The sequence below is a fragment of the Antechinus flavipes genome, chromosome 1, assembly GCF_016432865.1.
Source record: "Antechinus flavipes isolate AdamAnt ecotype Samford, QLD, Australia chromosome 1, AdamAnt_v2, whole genome shotgun sequence".
NCBI lineage: Eukaryota > Metazoa > Chordata > Mammalia > Dasyuromorphia > Dasyuridae > Antechinus > Antechinus flavipes.
This window is the reverse complement of record NC_067398.1, coordinates 210,521,163-210,548,166: the sequence shown is the minus strand read 5'-3', so window position 1 is coordinate 210,548,166 and position 27,004 is coordinate 210,521,163. Positions and strand designations below refer to the sequence as shown.

The 27,004-nt window shown below is 36.8% G+C and overlaps 1 protein-coding gene across 1 annotated transcript; it reads left to right on the top strand.

Annotated features, from left to right (window-relative positions):
• Positions 1 to 52: 52 nt before the first annotated feature.
• Positions 53 to 26,612, top strand: NANS (N-acetylneuraminate synthase). The gene is made up of 6 exons (XM_051995591.1): positions 53 to 298; positions 799 to 1,014; positions 15,167 to 15,266; positions 16,402 to 16,556; positions 20,753 to 21,019; positions 26,074 to 26,612. The coding sequence occupies exons 1-6, from the start codon at positions 167 to 169 to the stop codon at positions 26,281 to 26,283; spliced, it is 1,080 nt and encodes a 359-aa protein (XP_051851551.1). The 5' UTR covers positions 53 to 166; the 3' UTR covers positions 26,284 to 26,612.
• Positions 26,613 to 27,004: the final 392 nt, after the last annotated feature.

The following is a 27,004-nucleotide window of genomic DNA, read 5'->3' as shown; positions in this document are numbered from 1 at the left end:
AAGAGGATTGGCTGCAAAGGAAAGCGGCTCCAGCAGTGACGTGGCCTGTGCTTGCGGTCTGGGGTAGGCTGGGCTGGATTGTTCTACCGGAGGTTAGAGGGTCTGGGGACGGAACCCCGGAAGCAGCGGTGGGTCTGGCTTTCGCTGCCGGGGACTGTCTGTCACGATGCCGCTAGAGCTGGAACTGTGCCCCGGCCGCTGGGTCGGGGGCAACCATCCCTGCTTCATCATTGCCGAGATCGGGCAGAACCACCAGGGCGATCTGGACGTGGCCAAGCGCATGATCCGGATGGCGAAGGTAGCGGGCTGCAGAGGGGCAGCTCGGGACCGAGAAAGAGAGGGGGGAATGCGGGGAGGGCTTACCTAAGTGCTGTCTCTCGCCCCTGGACCAGCTGCTGGCTCCAGGCTTGGGAGAAAGGACTGGAAGAGTGCCTCCTGGGGAGATGGAGAGGTCCCAAAGCTTATTTTATTTCTAGTGCATATACATTCAGTATCAGTATTACTTCTTTATTTATGGTACTTTTTAACCAGGTGTAGTTTCCTTCCTTTTTATCTCTCCAGTAGGCATTTTTTCACTCCTTACTCTTAACTCCTACAGCTAATTTTCCTTAATCCACGGGTTCATGATCGTGTGTGCGCCCTCAGAGAAAGCTCTTACATGCACAAAATAAAATACACAGGAAACCAGTTCTCTGGAAATAATAAAGAAGAACCAGAGGAATCCGGGACAGACAGGTGGAGGATAGGTGTGGAGTGCTAGGGATCCCTCATGAGCCATTACTCCAATGTTTCTTTCAGGAGTGCGGGGCTGACTGTGCCAAATTTCAGAAGAGCGAACTGGAATACAAGTTCAACCGTCGGGCTTTGGAGCGACCCTACACTTCTAAACATTCCTGGGGGAAAACCTACGGAGAGCACAAACGCTACCTCGAATTTAGCCACGACCAATATCGGGAATTACAGAAATATGCTGAGGAAATAGGGATTTTCTTCACCGCCTCTGGAATGGATGAGGTAAAGGGGATAGCAAGAAACCCAGTGCCTGGATTCTGCCTGGAGCCAGTTGTTAAATCTCTCCAATTGGACTTTTTTTTTTTCAGCTTGAGCATGTCTTAGTAAATATAAGTCAAGGGAATATGTGCAGATAGCTGGGTGTGAGGGTAAAGGTCAGGTTGGACAGGAACAAATGTATTCTTATGTTGTATAGACACTGTACTCTGTCCAAAATCTCTCTGTTAAACGGAAGTCATAAATGGGCTGACGCTGGATGCTAGGAACCGATAAGCCAGACTTGTGAGTCTTAAGTCTAAGCATCTCTTCTGAATAACATTGATGACATTCAGGAGGGAGCCTATGCCCTAATTATATACAAGTTTGCAGCCCTACAATGGAAAGCATCCTGGGATCCTGGGAGATTCAAACTAGAGCTACTTCTGCTCAGGATTTGCCTCCTTGAGATTGTCTTTATTAATACTAAAAGGGCTGGTAATAGGGAAAACAATTTATGTAGTATAGATAATATAGATTATTGGGCAGCCAGATGGCATAGTGAATACAGCACTGGGACTGGAATAAGGAAGATCTGAGTTCAAATGTGGCCTCAAACACTTTCTAGTTGTAGGACCCTGTTTCTCTCCATTTCCTCATCTGTAAAATGAGCCGGAATAAGGAAATGGTAGAACCACTTCAGTGCTTTTCCAAGAAAACTCCAAATAGGCTCATGAAGAGTTGGCCACGTCTGAAATACTATAACAACATCAACAATAATAAATATTGTAATTCTGCTATCTCTGTTTTTTATATAAAAATACATACATATATATTCACACTATATCAGTTGATGAAAGGGTTGTTCACCAAAGCCTCCAGATAAATGTGTAAACTAACAGACAGGACTGGGTAATTCTTTTTTTTTTTTTTTTTTTTGAGAGACTATTGGAGTTAAGTGACCAACATGTTAAGGGTCACATAACTAGTAAGTGTTAAGTGTCTGTGACAACATTTGAACTCAAGTTCTTTACTTCAGGGCCTCTGCTCTAATCTCCTGCACCATCTAGCTGCCCCCAAGACTGGGTAATTTTAATGATCAGTCTTGACTCTTAAGAAATAGTCACTTCTTTTCATTAGAGAGGTGGGATACTGTAGGTATAGAATAATTGTTTAAAAGGGGGGGAGGGCCTCTTGAGGATTCTGCAGAGTAAAAGAGAGGGAAGTAGTTTATTTTCAGATTTGACTGATGTAAAGGTCAAAGGCTTTTACTATTATTTTTAAAATTTACTTTTTTTGCTTTACTTTTAATTTTTTACTTTGCTATTTGCTATCTACTTTTTAAAAAGTAAATTTAGGTACCAGAGAAGCTACACTTTCTATCTATGCCTTCTGTAGTTGAAATAGCCCAAGTCTTAAACTTTGGGATTTCACATCATAGACCAAATTCCTTATCCATCCCACGATTTTGTTCTGGTTGTTTAATTTTAAGGGATATCAGGATTTGGTTTAAAGTTTTGAGAAGCCTCAGCATATCAGCTATCTCCATATATCTGTATAAGTATGGAAACCCATTCGTAAACTAGATAAATGTTCTATAGGTCACTTAGTAGCAAATGAGAAAAAGAAAATCCATCATGGAAATATCACGGGCTCTGGAGTCATAGGAGCTGGGTTCACCTCCTGCTTTGGCATATTATCATTTAGGTCCCAGATTCTTAAAGTGTCAGTCATGACCCCATATAAGGTCTCCTAACTGAATTCAGGGGTTGCAAAATTTATGAGTTATTATCAGTAAATGTTTAATTTGTATACCTATGTTCCCAGGGTCATGTAAAAATTTCTTGGGTAAAAAGGGTTGGGAAAAGTTTTGAGAAATCCTGATCTAGGTGACTTTGGGTAATTACTAGGCTTCTGTTAAATGAGAGGATTGAATTTAGAACTCCCGAAATTCTTCCAGCTTTAAATCTGTAATCCTATAATACTCAAAGGGAACAATTAATTTATATTAATAATCCATGGCCTACCTCTATAGGCCTAAAAATTCAAATGTTACCAGTGTCCTTTTAAGCCCAAGGGCTGTCAGCCAGAGTTGAGGGAGCAGGTTTTTCAGGCACATCTACTTATCAATCAGTGTACATTTATTAAGTACCTCAATTTCCTTTGCATCTGTAAACTGAGTTGGGGAAGGGAATAGCAAATCACTCCAACATCTTTGCCAAGAAAACTCCAACTGGGATCATGACAATGGCTTAACAGCAACAACATCCCTGGGAATTCCAAAAAAGGCAAAATACTCTATCCTCAGGGAGTTTGAAAATAAATGGGGGAGAAAGCAGGCAGACAACAACATACAGTTAAATTATAGAGAGGGCAAATTGGGAATAATCAGAGGGAAGTCATTAAGGGAGATTAGGAAAGGCTTTTTATAGGGGGATTTTAGCTAGTATTTAAAGGAAGCCAGGAGAAAGGAGAACATTGCATCCTTGAGGGACAGCCAGAGAAAATACCTAGAGCCAGCAGGTATAGCATCTTGATTAAGGAATAGTAAGGAGAGCCAGGTTACTGCCTTGCAGAATATGTGGTAGTGAAGGGGGTACAACTTCTAGGGAAAATAAAGCAGTAATCCTAAGGTCCCCTGACCTTAGAGTGCTATTGTTCTAATTGTCAAGTCTTCTAAAGTTGTCTGGCCTTAGGATACTCCTACAATGTTTGCTGACTATCTGATAGATAATCTGCTGGACTGTGATAACCAAGTTTCTGAGACATGAATAGACCACTCACTCACTCTGTACTATAATATTAACTTATCAGTGACTGAAAGAACCTGATCTCTCTGCCTTTTTCTATAGATTTGTCTTCTTGCTCCTGGTTCTTTGCTAACATTCTTTTGGAATCTAGCCCATGTCAGTTGGCGTTCCAATTATAATAAACTTTGCTCCTTGAACTTGGAGATGCTGCAAATTCTTTTGAGACACCTCACAACACTGGTCTGAGACCTCACCTTTTGGAATCTCTTTCTGAACCTCAACAGGAGGGTGTAAGGTATAAGAAAACTGGAAAGGTAAAGGGAAGATTACTGGTTAGTTTCTAGAACCACAGACTCATTGATCTTATGGTAGAGCTTGAAGAGACTTTTCCATCATTTCCTCTAGTTTCCTCATTTTACAGATGAGAAACAATCCTAACAAAGGTTAATTGGGTCATAAATGTCCAGACTCTTCCTTCCCTTTCCATCATTCCTTCCCATCTGTGTAATAAAATAACAATAATAGCCAGCATTCATAAAGCTCTTTAAGGTTTTTAAAGTGCTTTACAAATAATATCTCAAGTCATTATTTGGGTCCTGATTGGCTCTAGAATGAACATAAATAGCGATCATTTCCGTTTTGAACAGAAACCCTGAGGGTCTTTCCCTTCCAGATTAGTTCATTCATTCATTTATTTTTAAGTTCTTTGCATCAATTCTTAATTGGACTCAATCACTGAATGGGTGTTGCCTTGATCAAACTAAAACCTGTTAAAGACCTTAGCATAAAAAGGCCAAGATCTCCCATTGCATCCAGGGCCATCTCCAGATCTATATCTGGCCACTGGACCCAGATGGCTCCAGAGAGGAACATGAGACAGGTGACCTTGCAAAGCCATCCCTCAAAGATCTCTCTCTTCATGAAGGTCATTCATTCATTCTTTTTTTTTTTTTTTTTTCATTCATTCTTTAGGTGCTCAGTCAGCACACAGCTTTTCCCCATCCCAGCTTGTTATTGTTGTTCACTTGTTTCAGTTGTATATGACTCTTCATGACCCCATTTGGGGTTTTCTTGGCAACAATACTGGAGTAGTTAGCCATTTTCTTCTCCAGTTCATTTTACAGATGAGGAAACTGAGGCAAACAGGATCACATGGCTAGTAAGCGTTTAAGGCTGGATTTGAATCCAAGTCTACTTCACTTCAGATCCAACACTCTATCCTGTGTTCTACTTGGCTGTCCCCCTTATCTCACATGCCCACCTGACCATAATTCTTAATTTTGACCATAGTTGCAGTATTGTGTTCAGTTATAGACACTACGATTTAAGGATATTGATACCTAGAGTAGGTCCAAAGGGGAACTATCAGTATGTTGAACCATTATTAAGTTCATTTCATGTGATAATTATTTGAAGGAATTGGGGAAGGGAAGGTCTGGGAGGGGGAAACTTGATAGCTGTCTTCAGGATCCTCACATGGAGCAGCGATTAGTCATCTCATTCTCTTTGCCTTCAGAGGGCAGAACCAGGGACAATGTGTGTGTAGAGGTTGCAAAAGAGGCAAATTTGAGCCTGGTGTTGGGAACAATGACCTAATAATTAGAATTGTCCAGGAGTGGAATTGGCTGCCTGGAGAGGTGACTGGCTCCTCCCTGGAGGTTTTTAGTTGGAGGTTAGATGACCACTTGCTAAGTATATTATATGACTTAGACTAGATGGAGACTATGGTCCTTGCTACCTCCAAATTTTGTGATTCTGTGATTCCTTTTCCTTCCTTATAAAGCCTTTCTGTTTAAAAAAAATCAAGATTTTCAACTGATTATTTGATACATGCCATGGTCTTTGAGATCACAGAGTTGGACATGACAATGACTGAACAATATAATTTAATTAATAATAAGAATAATAACAGAAACAGCATTTCTCATAAAGATATATAAAACACTGTCTTCCCCACATCTTTGTTTGTGGTCCACATATCTTATGCCCATTTGATAGTGAGGACACTGAGATTCAGATGGAAGTCAGATGAAATCACTTACTTCCAGTCAACAAATGCTTTCCAAACCTCTTCTCTGTATGGAGTGTTATAATAGGAGTTAGGTAAGATTTAGCATGTTGATAAGACTGGATCCTTGCCTTCAGGAAGATAAAACCCACATAAAGTAAGTAGAGTACATAATATTACATGAAAAGTTCATTAGAGATTTGTAAACCAGAAATGTTCCCTCAGCTGGTGTGGCTGTACTTTGTGGTGATTCACACACATTGTAAGATATATACCAACACCAAGTAGAGGGATATTGGGGATTCTGTTGTCATCATTACTTTATGGTGTGATTTGGGGACCCTTGAGGGTAGTGGTGTCCTGATTATATTTAATAACTGGGTTTCTGAGAGGAAATATATACACAACTTAAGTTTAATTTAAAATTAACCTTTTCTTCATCCCTTGCTTAAGTCATAGGCAATGAACAAAACAGTAAATCAAGCCCTCCTTTGTGCATTTAGCAATTTTTAGAGTATAAATACTCCCATTGAAAATTTGACATTCTGTTGTCTCAGAATTTAGGTTAATGCCAGCATACTCCTGTCTTTGATTTACCACCTCAGCCTCTTTTTTTTGCTTCCTTTTATAACTATTCATGTTAGTCAGTATGATGTTGGAAAAGACATTCGAATATAAGAGCCTTTTATTGAAGAATTAAATCATGTTGAGTGGGTTGGGCACAATTCTGTCAGTTCAGGGTTGTTTTGCCTTTATGTCTGCTTGGGGTATTTGCCAAGCTTCTACTTCCTTGTCAGCCAACAAGTAATTATTGACCTTTCTACTCCCAACCCTACTGTTATATCCTGTTCCCAAGCTGCTTTTGTCAGTTAATTGCTTTTTTTTTTTTTTTTTTTTTTTTTTTTTTTTTTAGTGTTTATTTTTTCAAATACATGTAAAGATAGTTTTTGTCCCTAGATTTAGTTGAACCAGCAGTTCTCTAATTTTTTGGTCTCAGAACTCCTTTATACTTTTAAACTTAGTGAATTTTGTCTACATTTCCCCTGAAGAGAGACCCAATTATTAAAAAAAAATAACCAACACATCCTTACCCTTAGGGATTTCCAAAATATACTTTAAGAACTGCCAACTTTGACTGTTTTGAATGTGAAGTTGTTATTATTGTTTGTCCTTTGTTCTCAGGGAATATCCTGACATAACATGCAAGTGAATTGGATTTAAGTGAGGGAAACTGGGCAAGGTCACCTGCCTCAGTTTTCCCTTCAGAATCATCTGGGCCCTGTGGCCAGATATAGATCAGGACCACTGGAGAGTGCTCTGAATGCAGAGGTAGATCTTGGGATTTATAAGCTAAGGTCTTCAACAGGTCTCAGTTAGACTGAGGCTGCACCCATTTAGTGATTGAGGCTAGGTAGCCACTGGAGCGAGGATGTCCCTTTTAACCTCGTCAGTCAGTCAATCTAGGAGGAGAAGACCCTCAAGTTTTTTAGCTATAGTAAAGAGACAGACTTTATTAAAGGGAAGATACTATGAGAGAAAGAGTACTTCACTGTGGGCCCAGTCCTGAAAAGGACTAAGTGATTTGACAACACAGTCAATGTCTTCTTTCCTCTTCTCTCCCCTCTCATTCCTTCCTCCTCCTCTTTCCCCGCTTCTCCCTTTCCCCGCTTCTCCCTTTCCCCGCTTCTCCCTTTCCCCCTGCACATTCTTAGAACAGTATCCTTGTGCACCATTCCACATTATTCCTCCAGACTCCCAGCAAAGGGTGCTTGCAGAAATATCTTTGCCATGACAACAGTTATACTATCTCTAAAAGTATCCTGCTTCCATGATAAAAGATGGTTTTTTGAATTAAGGGAAAGAAATACTTAGGAAACTCTCTGCCTGAGTTTTTTGTGGACTTTTGGATGTCCATGACACTTAGAGTTTTCCATTCTCTGTTTAATTGAGAAAAAAAAAATTGGAATAATCTCTCTTTCTCTCTTCCTTTTTCCTTCCCTCCCTCCTTCCCTCTCCCTCTCCTTTTTCCCGTCTGCCTCTTTGCCTTTCTGTCTGTCTGGACAATTCTCAGATCTATTGGGAACTGTGACATGGAACTTCTGTAGACATCTCAGACTCAACAAGTCCAGAACTGACCTCATTGTCACTTCCTAAAAAAACCTTTTCTTTCTTAGAACTTGCCTCTTGTTGTTGAAAGCCCCTCCATCTTTCTGTTTACTCAACTTCTTGGAACCCCTCAAGGCCTTCTCCAGCTTTGCAGATGGAAACTTCCTTGACTCCACATTCAGGGTATATTCTTCACCTTTGCTCCACTCCCACAAGCTTCCACACTGGTTCTGGACTTCTTGCTTGGACTAAGGCAGTATTCTCCTAATGCTTTCCCTCCTTCACCTTCCTTCCCGCGGCTGCCAGGGAGACCTTCTTCTTGCCCAAGTCTAACCACGCCATTCTCCTTGCTCAGAAAATTCCAGCAGACCTCCTTTTAGCTTTTACACAAGTTGCTGTGTGATTTTTAAGATATCTAATGGTCTTCCAAACTTTACCTTCCAAACTGCCTGCTTACCATTCCTCAAGCACAGCATTTCATTTTCCATTTTCCATGCCTTGTCCCTCTTCCCCTCAGAGCCTGGAATACACTTTCTTCTTATCCCTGTCCTACAGAATCCTGGTCTCCCACATTTGGGGCAGGTTTGGGGCAGTGGGTAGAGCCCTGGGGCCAAATATGACCTCAGAAACTTCCTAGCTGTGTGACTCTTGGCGAGTCACTTAAACTCTGATTACCTCACTTTCTTCATCTGTGAAATGGAGAAAGTAATATCATCCATCTATCAGGATTTTTGTGAGGATCAAATGAGATAATTGTAAAGCACTTAGCACAGTGGCTGGCACAGAGTAAGCACTATATAAATATTACTTATAATTATTATATTTGTTATTATTATTACCAGTTTCCTTCAAAGCTCAACCCGTGACTCTTTTAGTGGAATGCAATCTTGGTACTTTCAATCTCTGAAATTACTTTGTGTGTGTGTGTGTGTATATATATATATATATAGAGTATTTAGTTTGGTGAATGATACTTTTCCCCAAAACAGTGTAAATTCCCTGATATATTGTATTTAGTTTGGTGAATGATACTTTTCCCCAAAACAGTGTAAATTCCCTGATGGCAAGGACCATTGTGCTGCTTGGTACAGTATCCCATAATTGGTATTTAATAAGCTCTTGTTGATTTTAAAAGGGAGAAATCCTCTTTGGATGTAACATGATAAAAATGTAAAGAAAGATGGGTAGTTCAGTTCCAAAATTGGTAGAAAAAAGGATAGGGGATGACCAGGAGCTATCTCAAACTGAAAAGTACCCCTACTTTTGATCCGGTAACACTAAATCCTTCAGTATGTATCTCCCATTATGCTAGTACCTTCCTTTTGTTAATTATTTCCATTTATCTTGTCTTTATGATATTTGTAATGGTTATTTTTCCCCCATTAGAGTATCACTTCTTTGAGGGCAGACCCCATTCATTATTATTATTATTATTATTTTTTGTATCCCTGCCTGTTGATTCTTGTGACCTCTGAAACCCCTACTTAGTTCCTGAACCAGATAGAAGTTATTTCTAGAGTCCCAGAGTGTTTAGCAGAAAGAGATCTCAAAAATTATCTGTCCTAGGGGTTCTTACCCTTTCTTGTATCAGAGACTTCTCTGGCAGTAGGGGGAATCTTATGTATACCCTAATAAGAATAATATTTCAATGTATAAAGTAAAATATACAGGATTGCAAAGATCACATTGAAATGCAGTTATCAAAATATTTAAAAACAAGGTGACAGACTCCCCTCCTTTTCTCCTCTCTTCCCTCCTTCCCATATTAAGAACTTTGATTGGGTCAATCACTTCATTATATATAAGAAAAAATTCAGTCCTTTAGAACTCAGCTTCTTAAATTGTGATTCATGACCCCATATAGGATTTTATAACTGAATGTTGTAAAATTACTATTTAATGTCAAATGTTTGATTTGTATATCTATTTTACATACGTGGAGTTGCAAAAATTTCTGTCAAAAAAGTGATTGTGAGTGAAAAAAATTTAAGAAGCCTGAGTCTAAGTGAACAATCAAGTAGGTGGCAAGGTAAGATTTTTAAAAAAAATCTGGTCCAGGTATCCCCTTCCTCTAACATTGTTAATGTCCAGAAATTAATTCATTCTCTTCCCCTTCCCAGCTTTTTGGTTTCTGTTGATGATACCACCATTCTCCCTCCTCCCTGACCCACCCTCAGAATATCATTGGAATGATTCCCTCTTTAATAATTTGTTATTTTTTGGATAACACCAGCTTTTCTTCCCCATCTCCATGTTGATAACCTTTACACTGCAAAAATTCCCCTAAAATAAAAGTCTAGTTGTGTCTCTGATGCAATGTCTGGCTTCCCATTGGCTTCTAGGGTCAGCTACATCCTCCACTCGGCCTTCCATTCTTGATTTCCAACCTAACTTTCCAGCCTTTTTTCCCCCTACCTTAAGTCTCCTTTTCCCATTCTATATTCTCGCCAGACTGTTCTCCCCTCTTGTTACACAATGTCATTCTGTATTCTCTTGCCCTGGGATATTGGTATCAATTGTTTTGTGTCTGAAATGTGATCCATTCTTCTACTTTTTGAAATGATGTTTTTCTTTCAGGCCTCAGATGCCATGTCTAGCATAAAAACCTTCCTGAGGAAGAAAAACTCTGAAAGTACCTATCAAATAAAACTTGAACTGTTATTCTTGTGTTTTAGATGTATTCAAAAATGATTTATTTGCATTTGTTGTCAAAATAGGAAATTAAGTAAGCTTTACAAATTGGGCAAATGATTTTTTTTTAACCAGATAAAAATATTTTTCCACTTTTTTCTTTTATTCTGAATATAAAATCAGTTGGGGGAATCTTGTGCATACCCTTCTCAGAATAATATTTCTAAATGCGTAAAATAAAATACATAGGATTGCAAAGGAAATGGATTATATTGAAATTTCCTTATACAAATTATGTAGAACATACAATAAGTTTGGTGTGTAATTTTTAAAGCTAACCTGTTCCTCTTTGATTCTTTCTAGTCTTTGTTCAATTTTTTGGGGGGAGAGGGAGATTCCCATTCTTAAGGTCCTTTGTCTCACTTAATTCCTGTCCATTAAAACAAACAAACAAACCAACAAGACTTTGCAATCACTATGGACAATCCAAGCTAATTCCCATATTGATCATATCCAGAAATGCAAGACCCATTCTGCATTGTATGTCCATAACCTTTATATCAGGAAGTGGACAGCATTATTCTTTCTCTGGGTGTGTGGTTGCTCATTGCATTGATAGCATTCTGAGACTTTCAGAGTGTTTATAAGTGTTATGTTCACTTGGCATCCATTCTTATGTGTCTTCCCAGGTTTCTTTGAAACGGTCATTTTTAACAAACTAGAGTATTTCAAAGAAAGCTGAACAATCATAAAATTTTGCAGAATATAACATAACATTGTACAACTACCAGAATGTTATAAAGTTAATAACTTCATGATTCCTAGGTACCATTAGGTTCAAATATAAACACTTTTGCCATTTAGAATAAGAAAGTGAGACTCTTGAGCAGGAACTGTATTTCTTTTTTATTTGCATCCCTAGCAGCTAGCACAGTGTTTTACATATAATAAGTGCTTAATAAACACTTCATTCATCACAACTCTTCACAATCTAGTCCTTTCCTGTTTTTCCAGATTTCTTGTATATGTTTATGCTCTCCCTATAGTCTCACCATACTGGTCAACTTGCTGTTATTGTCCCATCTCCATGACTTTGCCTGGAATGCCTTCTGCAGAACTTTCCTATCATCTTCTGAAATCCCTGGTTTCCTTCAGGACCTGCCTTCTGCATAAAGCCCTTTCTTGGTCTGTCCACCCCCAGTGACTAGTGCCTTCCCCTCCAAGGTTACAGTGTGTGTAGACATGTATAGGTACCTATGTAGACATGCATATACATAATATAAGTATATAGCTATATATACACACATACATAGCAATATGTCTACATGCCTACGCATATATGTCATATGGGTACTTATTGTTTTGTGTGTAAATGTGTGCATACATACACATTTAATCCCATTATTTTTTTCTGCAGGTAAATAGTGGGTGAGCAGGAAAGTCTGTATATAGGTGGTACAGTGGAAAGGTGGCTTACTTTAGCATCAGATAATCTGGGTCTGCTGCTTAATTACAACTTTTTGTTAGATATATGCATGTATGTGTGTGTAAACACACACACACACATATATAAAACACATAATGTATATTATGTATATGTGTAATTAAAATATATTATGTATATAAATATATATTTATGTACCTATATATGTACATACTTTTTGAACTTATATGTTATAGGTACATGTAGTCTCACGTGCATGTATATATGTCCGTACATAACTGTATGTGTATATATTAGTTTCGTCTGTTAGGATAAAAGCTTCTTGAGGACAGGGGCTGTTTTTGCTTTTTTGTTTTTGTGTCCCTGGTACCTAATAAATGCATGCTGATTGAAAAGATTGACATTTTGGATGGAGCTATAGACTATTTTGGTAGCATCTTCCCAAGCAAGAGCTGCCAAGAGAGAGTGATAAAAACCTTGTTGCCCCTTGCATACTGTTGGTATTAGGTATTAGGTATTAGCCTGGTGTTTTACTAGAAACTGGAGGAATCGCTTCCAAGACTGTCTTTGTTTGGGGCTTTTGTATGCTCTCCTGCCTGTCTGATCTTGTGGGTGGGCCTGCTGTGAGCCCCTGAATCCTTGGGCCTTCATTCTCAGACCCTCAGAAGCCCCATCTTTTTCTCCTGCAAGTGAGTAGGTGGGTGAGCAGCAAGGTTGTACACAGAAGGCTTAGCGGAAATGTGGCTTTCTTTGCCTTCGGAGCATATGGGTATAAAAACAGAGTCTGCCTCACAATTGCTACTTTGGGGGAAATCTTGGGCCCAGGTTTTCCCATCTATAAAAATAAGGAGGGGCAATTAGATGGCACAGTGGATAGAACAGTGGCCCTGGAATCAGAAGGACCTGAGGTCAAATGTGAGCTCAGATGTTTAACATTTCCTAGCTGTGTGACCCTGAGCAAGTCACAATTGCCTCAGCAGAAAATTATATATATGCATATATACCAAATTCCTCATTTTTAAATATATTATATATATGTGCCAAATTCATTGTTTATATATATTATATATGCAATATATAATAATATATACTTATATTTTATGTTTTACATATGTTTATATTATATATGTTTGTATTTATATATAAATAAATGAAGAATTTGGCCTAGCCAATTTCTGAGGCTCTTTGAGATCTAAATGTTACTCCCAAGGTGCTTTTAATTTTTCTCTTCTGCTTTTATCAATACTCTTTTATCTTGGTTATCTCTGTGGCTACTCTAGGGAGCTGCCTTATTTTTCCATTTTTATATTCTCAGTACCTTGCACATATTTTGAGGATTTCTAATTTAATCACTATAGACCCTTCCTTGAAGTAGATCATATTAGGGGTACAGCAGAAAGGGTACTGGCTGTGCAGTCATGGGACCTGGGTTCAAATGTTGCCTCTGATATTTGTTACCATTTGACCAGGTCACATCCTTTTACAGACCTCATTTTCCTCTTGTGCAAGGAGGTGGCTGGGCTAGACAATTTCTGAGGATTCTTTTAGCTTTCTCTGGATAAAGCTGTTAGTCATTCAAGCATTGATTAAGCACCTATTGTGTGCTATGGACTTGGGATACACAGAAAGACAACAAAAAAGCCCAATGTCTGTCCTGAGGGGAGGTGACAGCCTGATGCTCAAGTGTCAGCATGTCATTCATTAGCACTCTTCACAATCTAGTCTTTTCCAATTTTCCCAGATTTCTTGTATATGTTGTTGTTCCTTTCATGCTGTCTGTCATTAATTGGCTTGTTATGGAATGTTGGTGATCTTTCCAGGGCACCTTACCTCACAGCAGGGGTTTTCATTCTAAGAGGTGTGTGTGAGACAGAGAGAAAGAGAGAGACAAAGACACACACAGAGAGACAGAGAGAGAGGAGGGAGGGAAGGTGCCCTTTACCTCACAGCAAGGATTTTCATTCTAAGAAGAGGTTTTCATATTTTAAATAAATACATACACACACATAAACATACACAGATGTATATATACACACGTAAATACCATACATATACGTGTACATACTGTACACACAGATACACATGTCCACCCATATAACCTAGTATATACATGCACATATATGTACATAGATACATTGCAACCTACATACACATAGAGACATGCACATGTATACACATGCACACAGACTCAATACACATATGTATGCATATGAATGTGCATATGTACACACATACATACCTACATATCTTAAGAAAACCTTTGAATTTCCCATTTGAGCTCTGTAATCCTATATTCACACCTGCTGCTTTAATTTTCTATCAGGTTATCTCCTTGTGCCTTAATTTTGGGACAACATCATCATGCACATAGGCTATAAACAGCAAGGCTGTTAAGGCCTTGGGTTTTCTAGTTAATTTTGATTACCCTTGGTTATAGAAGCTGTCTTTGGCGTCAGTCCCCTAAAAGTCCACAAGATGGGGATGTTTCTCCATTAGAAATACAGATAATATCGCTATAAAGTGGATTTCTTTCAAAACAAGGAATTAGTTTTTCCTTTAGCTGAAAATAATTGTCAGCAGTGTGTGTGTTGGGCCTTCATCACTGAAGGTCTCCTACTACAACCTGGGCCATCTCCAGTTGTCCTGATCTACATGTGGCCACTAGACTCAGGTAGCTCTGGAGGGGAACATAAGACAGCCCTCTCTCACTAAAATCCAACTCACTTACATATCATGGTCCTCAGGAAAAATGAAAGATAAATGACAAAAACAATGTGTGTGTGTGTGTGTGTGTGTGTGTGTGTGTGTGTGTGTGTGTGTGTATTCTTGCCTTAGTTTCATACCTATTCAGTTTAATCAAGATTTATTAAACACCCTTGCCTCCCAGCACCTGCTATATGTGCAAATTAGTTAAGAGAAAGGATTACTAAAGAGAAATATTCTCCAAACTGTAGCAGCCACAACTATCACTCTACAAGGCCTCAGTGAAATCCAGCTGAGGAATAGTGTTTATTGTTTATTGTACTTTAAAAGTAAAATATACAAGTTTACAAATTAAATTATAGAAATACTTAAGAAAACATTTTTTTTAAAGTCCAAGGTAATGGCCCTAAGGTTTAAAAGCCTTTATCCAGAGCAAGCTTCTTATTTTGACAGATGGCCTGGTTCTCATCAGGATTAAGGCTCTGTATGGACCATAGAGAGAAGAAATCACGAACAACTCCCTTTTCTGTTTTGTAGATGGCGGTTGAGTTTCTGGATGAATTGAATGTTCCATTTTTCAAAGTTGGATCTGGAGATACTAACAATTTTCCCTATTTGGAAAAGGCGGCCAAGAAAGGTTAGTATTTGTTTACTTTGCTCTCTTCCCAAGGACTTAGCCTTTTTGTGGTACCAAACAGGAAGGCTAAATGTAGAGACCTCATCTTAATCATTGAAGTGTTTCTACCTCTCACATTTGGTAAAAAACAACTGAAAATAGTGCAGGGGGAAGGGAAACATTGCATTAGTGAGAACTACTTTCTGGTGGCTGATCCTGAGCAAATCACTTCTCTGGGGCTCCATTTCCTAATCTGGGAAATGGGAATAATGGAGACAGCCTGGAACAGCAAATAGCAAAAAACTCTGTGTGGTTCTGAGGTTTAAGAGGACTTGGGTTTATATCTCCCCTCTGCCATTAACTAGGTAACTTTGGATATGTCCTATGTGTCCCAGGGCCTTGGTTCCCTTATCTATAAAATGAGGATTTGGACTAACAATGGTTTCTAAAGTCTTTCTCCTTCTAGATTGAGATCAGATGAGATAGTATGCCCAAAATAAAAATGTAAACACAAATGTTATTTTTTATTCATTTAGAGGAAAGAAACTAGGGGTAAGCTATATATTTTTCTTTAAAAAAAAAACCAATATGGAAAACCATTTTATGTAGAGATAATTTTCAGATTTTAAATGAGGGATGATGTCAGATCGTATTCAGAGGGCCAGCTTGGGAGTCAGGAATAGCTGGGGTTAAGTACTGATTCTTGACATATCCTACCTTGGAGACCGGGGAGATGTCTTAATGCTTTAGGCACTAAGCTTCTTAAATTGTGGGTCCTGAATATGGGAGTCATGAAATTATGATTTATTATAAGTAAATATTTGATTTGTATACCTCTTTTACATATCTATATACCTGGGGTCATAGAAATATTTCTTGGGCAAAAAGGGGTTTAGGCAACACATTATAGATCACAGATAGGGAGTTTCCACACAAGAAATTTGTCCATCAGTGAAAGCACAGGTCTGTTATTTATGCACCTCTTCTATCCTCACCCCCCCATGAGGAGAAAATGCTGACCATTCTGTTCTGTTATGGAATTTCAACTTTGATTAAGAGAAAAATATCTGGAAAATCTGCATTCCCTAACAAAATGGGATTGACACAAGTAATGAAATCGGAGAAGAGTGATCTTGTTGGTAATTCTGTTGATTAGGTCGTCCAATGGTTATTTCCAGTGGTATGCAGTCCATGGACACGATGAAGCAAGTCTACAACATTGTGAAACCTATAAACCCAAATTTCTGCATTCTGCAGTGCACAAGTGCCTATCCACTACTTCCTGAAGATGTCAATCTTCGTGTAATTACGGTGAGTAATGGATCCGGGTTATCTTATCATAGCCTCTCCAGTGGTAGGCATAGGATTTTGTATTCATAAAATGCTAATTCACTGTCTGAATGTAATGAGGTCTAACACCTACCGAGATTTTCCAACAAATGGACCACTTCAAAATAAATGTAACAAGATGCATTCCTGCATATATAAAATTGAAATTTAATCTTAACATTTGCTATCGATTTCCATGATCAGATTGAATACAGGTATCACCATTAATTATTACTGTGGTCTAAAACTTTGTTTTTGTCCTGTACTGAATATATATCACAGTTTTAGAAGGTTTGCTCCATTCATATTTCATATCAGGCATATCTCTGAGTTAATTTTTCTTCAGTTATTAAAATTGCTGAAATAATGCCTACTGATAACTGAAAACTTGAAGAGTAGAGCAATTTAATATAATTTTAGGACATTATCTTAAGCTAAGAGAAGTTTTTCTTTTTCTCTTTTAAGTTTTTCTTTGTTTTATTTATTTAAGTTTTTATTAATCTCTTCTGTTTTTATATTGTCTTCATTTCGAAAGATTTCTCCCTATTCCTCTTCAGATATTTCTCTGAATTGACATTCATTATTTGTTACTGTAATAAAGGCATAACATCCATGTGCCATTCCTTAGGTAATGGGGATCTACTTTGTTTCTAGTTTTTTGCTACTGCCAAAAATATTATAAATACTTTGATATCTATAAAGTCTTACTCTTTCTCTTTGACTTTCTTGGTGTACATGCTTTGCAAAGGAATCTTTGGGTCAAAGAGTACAGATGTTATAGGCTCTGGAAAAGTCTCTTTTAAAAATCATTAACACTAAAGATCATTAGTTTTTAAGACAACAGGCGAGTATAGATTCCACCATAGTTAAATAAAAAGTTGACCTTCTTCCACCACAGCCTCTCCTATCATCATTTAGGCAGAAATGTTTGCAGGACCAGAGGCTGGTTCATGGGTATTCCAAATAAAGCTTTTTGCTCTGTGTTCCACAGGTTGTGGGGGATGAGGCCCGTAGTTGTAGGACATTTCTGATTTCTAGAGGAATGGAGTGTGGTCCAAGGCTGCTGGCTTGCCCAGAGTGGTCCGGCTTGAAATATTGGTGTCTGCTGCTTGTTTATGGCAGTTCCTTCTTCAACATCTTACAATTCTCCCTTCCTTCCCATTCCCATTGTTCAGAATTTCATTTCTATTGCTCTTGTGATATGCTCTTCACTGTGCATTTCATGTGCTGCTGTTACAGAATGATCTTCCCAAAATAGAGAGTATGGTCATTGGAAAGACTAGAATTTGGAGTCCAAATCCTGGCTTTGCTACTCATTATCTCAGACTGGGCAAATCATTCAATTTCCCTGAGCCTCAGTTTCCTCAGAATGAGATTTGATTCCCAGCTCTTTTTCAGTTCTAAATCAGACAAGTGTCATTTGCCTCTCCTACTTTCTCTACTAGTGATAGGACTTGGAGGCTTATGAAGATTCATTTTTTAACTTCACGGAGTTTTCCTTCTTCTGAAGGGGTGATAAAGGTGAGTGCTCTCACTCTCAGAGAACTCTAAGTGAAATTATAATTACAAAAGATGGTAGTTCAGAGGAAGCTGCTATAATGAGACAGAATACTTGTCTTAGAGTCACAGGTCCTGTCATGGCCATCTTTGAAAATTGCTAACTGCGTGACCTCCAATCCCTAGCAGCTAAGTTATCAAATTATAGGAAAAGAATTGTACACTCTTAATAACCACATTGATATTGGAGGGAGGGGGAGAGGGAGCATTGGCCCTGAAGTCAAGAGCATCCAAGTTCAAATCCAGCCTCAGACACTTACTTGCTAGTTGTGTGACCCCAGGCACTTAATCCCAATAGCCTTGTGAAAAATATATATGTATATATTTTCTGAATCACTAATTGCATGATAAATGAAAATTTAAACCTTCTTCAAGGTATCACGTCACATCTTGCACATTGGTAGACAGCAAAGAATAGGAGTAATTAATCCAAGTTGGAGGGGCTATGGGGGGAAAACGGTATCCTGAAGGTACTGTCAGTACAAAAAATATCTCTCCATACTCATTGATTGAGCAACTCTCAGTAGTGGGTTTATTCCCCAAAGATACCAGACAGAAATAAAAATCCCATCTGTACATATATTCATAACAGAACTCAGCAGAAGTATAGAATTGGAAATAAAATGAATCCTCATGCATTTTTAAAAAGTTATGTGAATGTAATGGAGTATCATTGTTTTCCCTTTCTACATACATATACTTAATAGCATTTTATTTTTTCCAATTACAGGTAAAGATAATTTTCAACATTAATTTTTATAAGATTTTGAGTTTCAAACTTTTCTTCCTCCTACTGTCACTTCCCCTCTTCCCAAGACAGCAAGCAATTTGACATAGGTTAGACATGTACAAACATGATAAACATATTTCCACATTAGTCATGTTGTAAAAGAAGATTCAAAACAAAAGGAAAAAACCCTGAGAAAGAAAAAAACAACAAAAAAAGTGAAAACAATCTGCTTTGATTTGCATTCAGACTCTATAGTTCTTTCTCTAGATGTCAATAGCATATTCTCTCTTGAGTCTTTTGGAATTGTCTTGGATCACTATATTGCTGAGAAGAGCAAAGTCTGTCATAGTTGATCATCATACAATGTTGCTGTTAACTGTGTACAGCATTCTCCTAGTTTTGCTTTCTTTTTTCATCATCAGTTTATATAAGTCCAGTGTTTTCTGAAATCTACTTATTCATCATTTCTTATAGAATAGTAGTATTCCATTATTTTTATATACACAACTTGTTCAGACATTCCTCAATTGATGAGTATCCTCTCAATTTCTAATTCTTTGCCACCACAAAAATATTTGCTATATTTTTGTACATGAGTTCTTTTTCCTTTTTTATGATCTCTTCAGAATAGAAACATAGTAATATTGCTGGATCAAAGGATACGCACAGTTTTGTAGCCCTTTGGGCACAGATGGAATATCATTGTGCAGTAAGAAATACTGAATATGAGTTATTCAAGCAAACATGGGATAATCTGTATGAAATGAGGCATAATCAAGTAAGCAGACCCAGCCATGACAAAGTATACAATGAAAGCAATAGAAAAGAAAAAATTGCTAAAAGGAAGTTGAACTCTGAGTAAGTGAAAAAGCAATAAGAATTTGGGCAAACAGATAATCAAATATGCTTGCCTTCTCATAACTGAGAGACGGGAAATTACTGGTGGGGGAAAGAGGATGTTATGAGGGGCTTGAAGAAGAGATTACATACATGCAGTCACTGTAGGTGATTCACTTTGTCAAAGAGAAGGTTTCAGATGGGAGGGAAGAGGTTGAAATTACTGAAGAAAAGAAAGGCATCAACAAAAGCTTTTTGTTCTGAAAGTAGCTTTGGGCTAAATTATGAAGGATCTTTTTTGCCAGATTAATTTATATGAGGGTAACATATAGATGTAGATAGCTAGCTAGATATAGATTGACAGATACAGGTGAAGCAATAGATTGGTTTAGATTGATATAGAAATAGGTAGATATAGATATAAGTAACCAAGATTGTGCTGATAAATTTTTAACAATTGACTCTCTAAAATAAATTTTGGGCAATTTGACTGGTATGACAATGGCTCTCAGAAAAGAAAAAAATATATTACTTAGTTTAATCTGCATTAACATTTTTCCCCCCATCATTTTAGGTTTTAAATAGTACATAAATACTACACATACACACACACACACACACACACACACACACACACACACACACACACACTGAAAGTAGGAGGGAAAAATGCTACATAAAACATAAAATATAGCATTTGCCAATTTCTGAAGTATGAAGTATTTTAATAATTGGCTTTGGGGAGCTGACTTTAGTGCATCCCTTCATATAATTTTTTTTTTTTTTTGCATGGCAGTTGGAGTTTATGACTTGTCCAAAGTCACACAGCAAGGAAATGTTAAGTATTTGAGGCCAGATTTGAACTCGGGTCCTCCTGACTTCAGAGCCAGTACTCTATCCACAATACCATCCAGTTGTTTCTATATAATACTTTCAAATAAAAGTCAAAGTTGGTTAAATGTAGCTCTTTGTAAATGATCTAGACCCCAGAAACACTCATATAATGCATTTCTAAGATCTCTCTCCCTCTCCCATTTTTTTCTTTGTGTTGAAGGAATATCAGAAAGCATTCCCCGACATCCCCATAGGATATTCTGGGCATGAAACAGGCATTATGGTCTCAGTGGCTGCAGTTGCTTTAGGGGCTAAGGTACTAGAGCGTCATGTGACTCTGGATAAAACTTGGAAAGGGAGTGACCATCAGGCATCTCTGGAGCCAACCGAATTAGTGGAGCTGGTGAAAGCAGTCCGTCTCGTAGAAAAAGCCTTGGGATCGCCAGTTAAACAGCTCTTGCCATGTGAGATGGCCTGCAATGAGAAGGTAAGTTTATTGTTTTACTGTGTTTAAGCAGATGTCATCTAAAACTGATTATGCTGTGATTAGAACAGATAAAGAAACAGAATTCCATTAATTCAAACTTGAGGGAACAGAGTATAAGGGAAAATAATTGTATTTGGATTCAAGAGAATCATTAGATGTTAACTCCTTCTAAAAGAATATGGTATAGAAAACCTCCATGATTCTTTGCTATTCTTAAAAATAATCTTTCTTTAAATTGTGAACATTTTTAGAAATATGAGATGTATACAAATTTTAATAAGATCAGTATCTGGGCCTGATGGTATGAATACCAGGATTGATAATGAAACAAGTAGTTAAAAGTTGAGAGTAACTTGTCTCTTGGCCTTCCTGCTCCCGAAAGGGACTTGTTGAGCTCCCCAAGTCCCTTTGATATTGGGACTACAAATGCCATTCTGTCTTCTCTGTATCTTTTATTTCATATATATGTACATACAGTCTGAGCTCTCTATAGCAACTAAAGAGGTAGCAGAATGAAGCTGGTATAGATAATACCAGTAAAAAGAAATACAGCTAGCTACTCCACAAATCATCTCCATCAAGAGCTACCACCAATGTACTAGACAGAATCCTAGTCAGAAAGTCCAAGAAAGCCACAGACATTATTTTAGTCAGGGCCAGCTTAAAGAAACAGGTCTGTAAGCAACTAGGGACAGGATCTGACCAGGGGCACTCCATGTCGAGCATTCTAGTACTTAGGGCATGAAAACAAAGACCGCACGCTGGCAGCTCGCGTATCCCCTACAATCCTGGAACTTGAGGGGGCAGAGGGTAGACTTGTATTTCATTTGCTTTGGCCTTACAGAGACTACAAGTGAGCTAATAGTGGCTATTGAAATTCCCAATAAGAGACAACCTCAAACCTAAGTCAAGAACTCAGAGCTCAAACTGGGAAGGCAATAAGCAGACTTCTCCCTTGCCTACATTGCTTTGGAAGCACTGAAATCTTAAATCCTTGTTCTCCAGCCCAAGCATCCACAGGGATTCAGAGGACAAGAACTCAAGTCAGCTATTTCTTCCCCAAGGCCCAACCCTAACAAAGTCCACAGTCAAGTAGTAGCCTGGAGGGACAGCTAGGTACTGCAATGGATAGCATACCAGCTCTGTAGTCAAGAGGACCTGAGTTGAAATCCAACCTTAAAAACAAGACACTTGTAAGTTGTATGATCCTAGGCAAGCCACCTTACCTCAGTTGCCTTGCTTTTAAAAAAAAAAAGTAGTAGTGGTCATCATCTGAAAGAACAACAACAACAAAAATACCATTATAGAGAACTATTAAAATGACAAGGAAACTCAGGATCCAGACCCAAAACATTAAATAGCACCTCAAAGAAAAGCATAGCTTAGGAACAAATTTAACCAGAATTTCCAAAAGAGTTAAAGGAAGAAGTTTGGGGTTGTTTTTTTGTTTTGTTTTAAGCTTAAAAATATATTTAAAAACAAAATGAGAACAAGAGATACAGAACCTTATCCAAAAAGATAACTCCCTGAAAGTTAGAATTGATTAACTAGAAATTAATGACTCCATGAAACATCAAGAAATATTAAAACAAGTCAAAAGATTGAAAAAATAGGAGATATCCCATAGCAAAAGTAGCTTCCATAGAAAAAGGTTCAAGAAGAAATAATTTAGAATCAAATTGAACCACCTAAAAGCCAAGGCAAAAAAAAATAAAAATAAAAAGAGATCGCTTAGGCATTATCTTTAAAGAAATAAAACTGCTCAAATCTCTTAGAACCAGAAGGAAGAGTAAAAATTGAAAGAACCAGGCATCTCCTGCAAGAAACCTCAAAATAAAAATGCCCAGAAATATTACAGCTCGAATCCAGGGTCCCTGTGTCAAAGAAAAAAAAAAATATTACAAGCAACCAGAAAGAAAGAATTCAAGTACTGTGAAGCCATAGTCAGTATCATAGAAGATTGAGCAGCCATCATTTTAAAAGAGTGGAGAGCTTGGGACATAGTATTTCACAAAATAGTGGATCCAAGCTTACAATTAGCAATTATTTAATTAGCAAATAATCCTCGTGGGGAAGGATGGATTTTCTAGTGAAATAGAGGATTTCCAAGCATTCCTAATAAAAGACCAGAATAAGAAGAAAATTTGACATATAAACACAGGAATTAAGAGAAGCAGATGAACATACAATCATAAGGGGCTAACTGAAGTTAAACTGTTTGTTCTTATATATAGGGGAAATGAAACATGTATCCTCTCAGAATGTTATAATTACCAGAGATCATAAGAGGCCTGGAAATGATTATAATGTTTTAAGGATCTTAAAATAAGAATTCAAAGGGAAGGGAAGGGAAGGGGAGGGGAAGGGGGAGTGAAGAGGAAGGAAAAATTCTCACTTGAATTTACAAGAAGTCTATAAAAAAGGAGGAGGGAGTATGATAAAATAAACCAGAACTCATCTGAATTTTTCCCAGGAGGAAAGAATATGCATACAAATGTAGTTGGATATAGAAAAACAAATACTTACAGAGTTAAAACAAAAAGCTCGGACAAAATCATATATGTATATATATATATATATATATGTATGTATTTTTTATTATAGCTTTTTATTTACAAGTTATATGCATGGGTAATTTTACAGCATTGACAGTTGCCAAACCTTTTGTTCCAATTTTTCCCCTCCTTTCTCCCACCCCCTCCCACAGATGGCAGGTTGATCAATACATGTTAAAGTATAAATTAAATACAATATAAGCATGCATGTCCAAGCAGGGACAAAATCCATTATATTTAAGCTATTTTTAAAAAAATGGTAGAAATCATAATCTTGGACAATACAACAGTAAAAATAAACCTAATTAAGAGATAAATAAGAAAATTACATTTTGCAGAAGGGTACCACAGACAGTGGCTTATTATTAAACATACACCAAATAGCATAGCATCTAAATTCTTGGACAAAAAGTAAATGAATTACAGGGAGAAATAGTAAAATTATAGTCCTGGAAGACTTCAAATTATCTTTTAAAAAGAAATTAGAGAATACTGAAAAGAATTATAAGGTTGTAAACCCACTTCTCCTCTGTGATGGAACCGTCATAAAATTGACCATATATTAGAGCATAAAAACCTCACAAACAAGTGCAAAGAAGCAGAAATATCTTTTTCTGACCATAGTACAATATGATTTATTTTCAATAAAGGACTTTTGAAACAAAAAATAAAAATTAATTGAACAGCAGCTTAATTCTTAAAAACATGTGGGTAAAAGAATAAATCATAGAAATAATAATGCCATCAAAGACAATGGTGTCAGTCAGTCAACATAACTAAATTTATGGAATTCAGTCAAAATGGTACAAAAGGAAAAATTTTTTAAATCTCTAAATGCTTCCAATAAAAGAAAGAAAGATCAATAAATTAGGTACACAAATAAAAAAAAAACCTAGGAAATCAACAAATTAAAAACTTTTAAATAACAAAACATCATAAAAATTAAGAATTTTTTAAAAAGCCAGTAAAATAGATAAGGCTAATATTAGCAAGCATGATTTAAAAAATAAAATTACTCTTATCAAAAGTTGCACTCTTTGAAACCTTCATAACTATTGAAAAACAAATTATTAGGAATTTTGAACATCTCTAAATGAACTCCAAGAAGATCAGATGTATTTGTGAGCAAATCCTACCAAACATTTAAATAAGTTAATTTTAATACTATGTTAACTGTTTTAAAGAGGACCTACCATACTCCTTCTGTGACACAAATATAATCTTATACCCTAACTGAGGGAGAGTCAAAAGAAAAAAAGAACCTATATATCTAATGAATATTAATGCAGAAATTTTAAATAAAATATTAGCAAGGAAATGATAGTTTTGTATTAAAAATATATAATACATTGTGATCAAACCAAATTATACTAGGAATTCAAGACTGATTTCAAAGGAAAACTATAAACAGTTAATCATATTAATAACAAAAAATAGCAAAAATCTTATGGTTATAGCAACAGTTATAGAAAAAAGCTTTTAACAAGATATGACACCTATTCCTGTTTTTAAAAAAAAAACATATGAAAGCAAAGAAGTAAATGGAGTTTTCCTTAAAATGATAAGTAGTATCTATCTAAAGACAGATACTACTTATCATTTTAAGGAAAACTCCATTTACTTTTAGATATTACTATCTAAAGACAGTAATAATCAGTCTTATTTATGATAGAAATAACATCTGTAACATCAAGGGTAAACAATCAATAAAAAATCTTGCTTTACCCTTTTTGCATATAATATGGTAGTTTACTTAGAAAACACCAGAGAATCAACTAAAAACCTAATTGAATCAATTAGCAATTAGTAAGTCAATTATAAAGTTGCAGGATATAAAACCCATATAAGACATGTCATCAACATTTTTATATTTTATGAACAGACTCTAGCAGGAAAGATCACTATAAGTAATATAAAATACTTGGAAGTTTATCTGCCAAGACACATATAGAAACTCTCTGAACACAATTACAAAACACTCTTTACACAAACAAAGAGATTGAAATAATTGGAGAAAGTTTTTCCTAGGTAGGTGAAGCCAAACTAACAAAAATTATGATGTGACCTAAATTAATTTGCTTATTCAATGCCAAATAGAATTACTTTATAAAATTAGAAAATATATCACCAGAATTTGTCTGGAGGAACAAAAGATCAAGAATATTATAGGAATCAGTGGGAAAAAAAACAAAGGAAGGGACCTAGCAATACCCATTTCAAACTAATATAGATTGCTAGTGAACTCAGTTTGAGGTGTAATTCTTTTGGGACACTAATAATATTGGAATTTGTTTTGCTTAACTATGCCTGTTAGTAGCGGGTTTTGTTATTCTTGCTTTCTCAGTGGGTGGAGTTGGGCTAGAAGAGTATTTGGAGCTTACAATAAAGTGGAACTTAAAAAAAGGCAAATCAAGAAAATCTGTCCTTTTGAAAGATCATCACTTATGCTTGTGTATGTATTAAGATATATTAACATAAAACCTGTTGTTTTGTTTGCAGCTGGGTAAATCAGTGGTGGCCAAAGTGAGGATTCCTGAAGGTACCACATTGACAATGGATATGCTCACAGTGAAGGTGGGTGAACCAAAAGGATATCCCCCTGAAGGCATTGCCAGTCTCATTGGCAGGAAGGTCAAAGTGAATATTGAAGAGGATGAAACCATCACAGAAGAAGCAATAGAAAATTTGTCAAAAAAAATAAAATCTTAAAAAAATGACATTTATTGAGTTCTTACCTCCCTGTCTCAGTTTTGGAGAATGAATGAATGAATGGATGGTTGGGAAAAGTGGGCTACAAAGTATTTAATGAGTAATTGTCACATAAATGAAAGAATGATTTTCACAAACTATTCTCCCATTTCTATAACTTTCTAAATCAAAATACCTTCTCTGACCATTACTGTTCTATAACATTGTATCATCTGTTAGAATGTAAACTCCCTGAGGGAAAGGATTTTATTCACTTCCTATTTTTGTATCCAGAACTTATAATGCTCAGCATATGTTAAGATTTAATAAATTATTTTTCATTGATTTGAGTTCTCTGGTATCACACCACATGTCTTTTGCTTCTCTTGCCTCTCACAAAATTAATTTCCTTTTATACTACTTGTTCTGCTCTAACGAGAGCCTATATCATACATATCAAATCAAATCTGAATTATATTTGAACAGAAACTCCCTCTACTGTATTCTCAACAAATGGTCATATATCCTCCCCTACTGAGAGAGAACTCCATTTTCTCTTAATTTTTTGAGAAAATTTTTCCTTATATTAAGTTGAACCATGAATCACATTTAGCACAATCAATGTGTTATAACATGGCAGCCAGAAAGACTCCATTAATAACAATGTATTGCAAATTAGGGCCAGATGAACCTTACCCTTATAATATTGAATTCACTGTTTGTTGTAGAATTATAACAACTC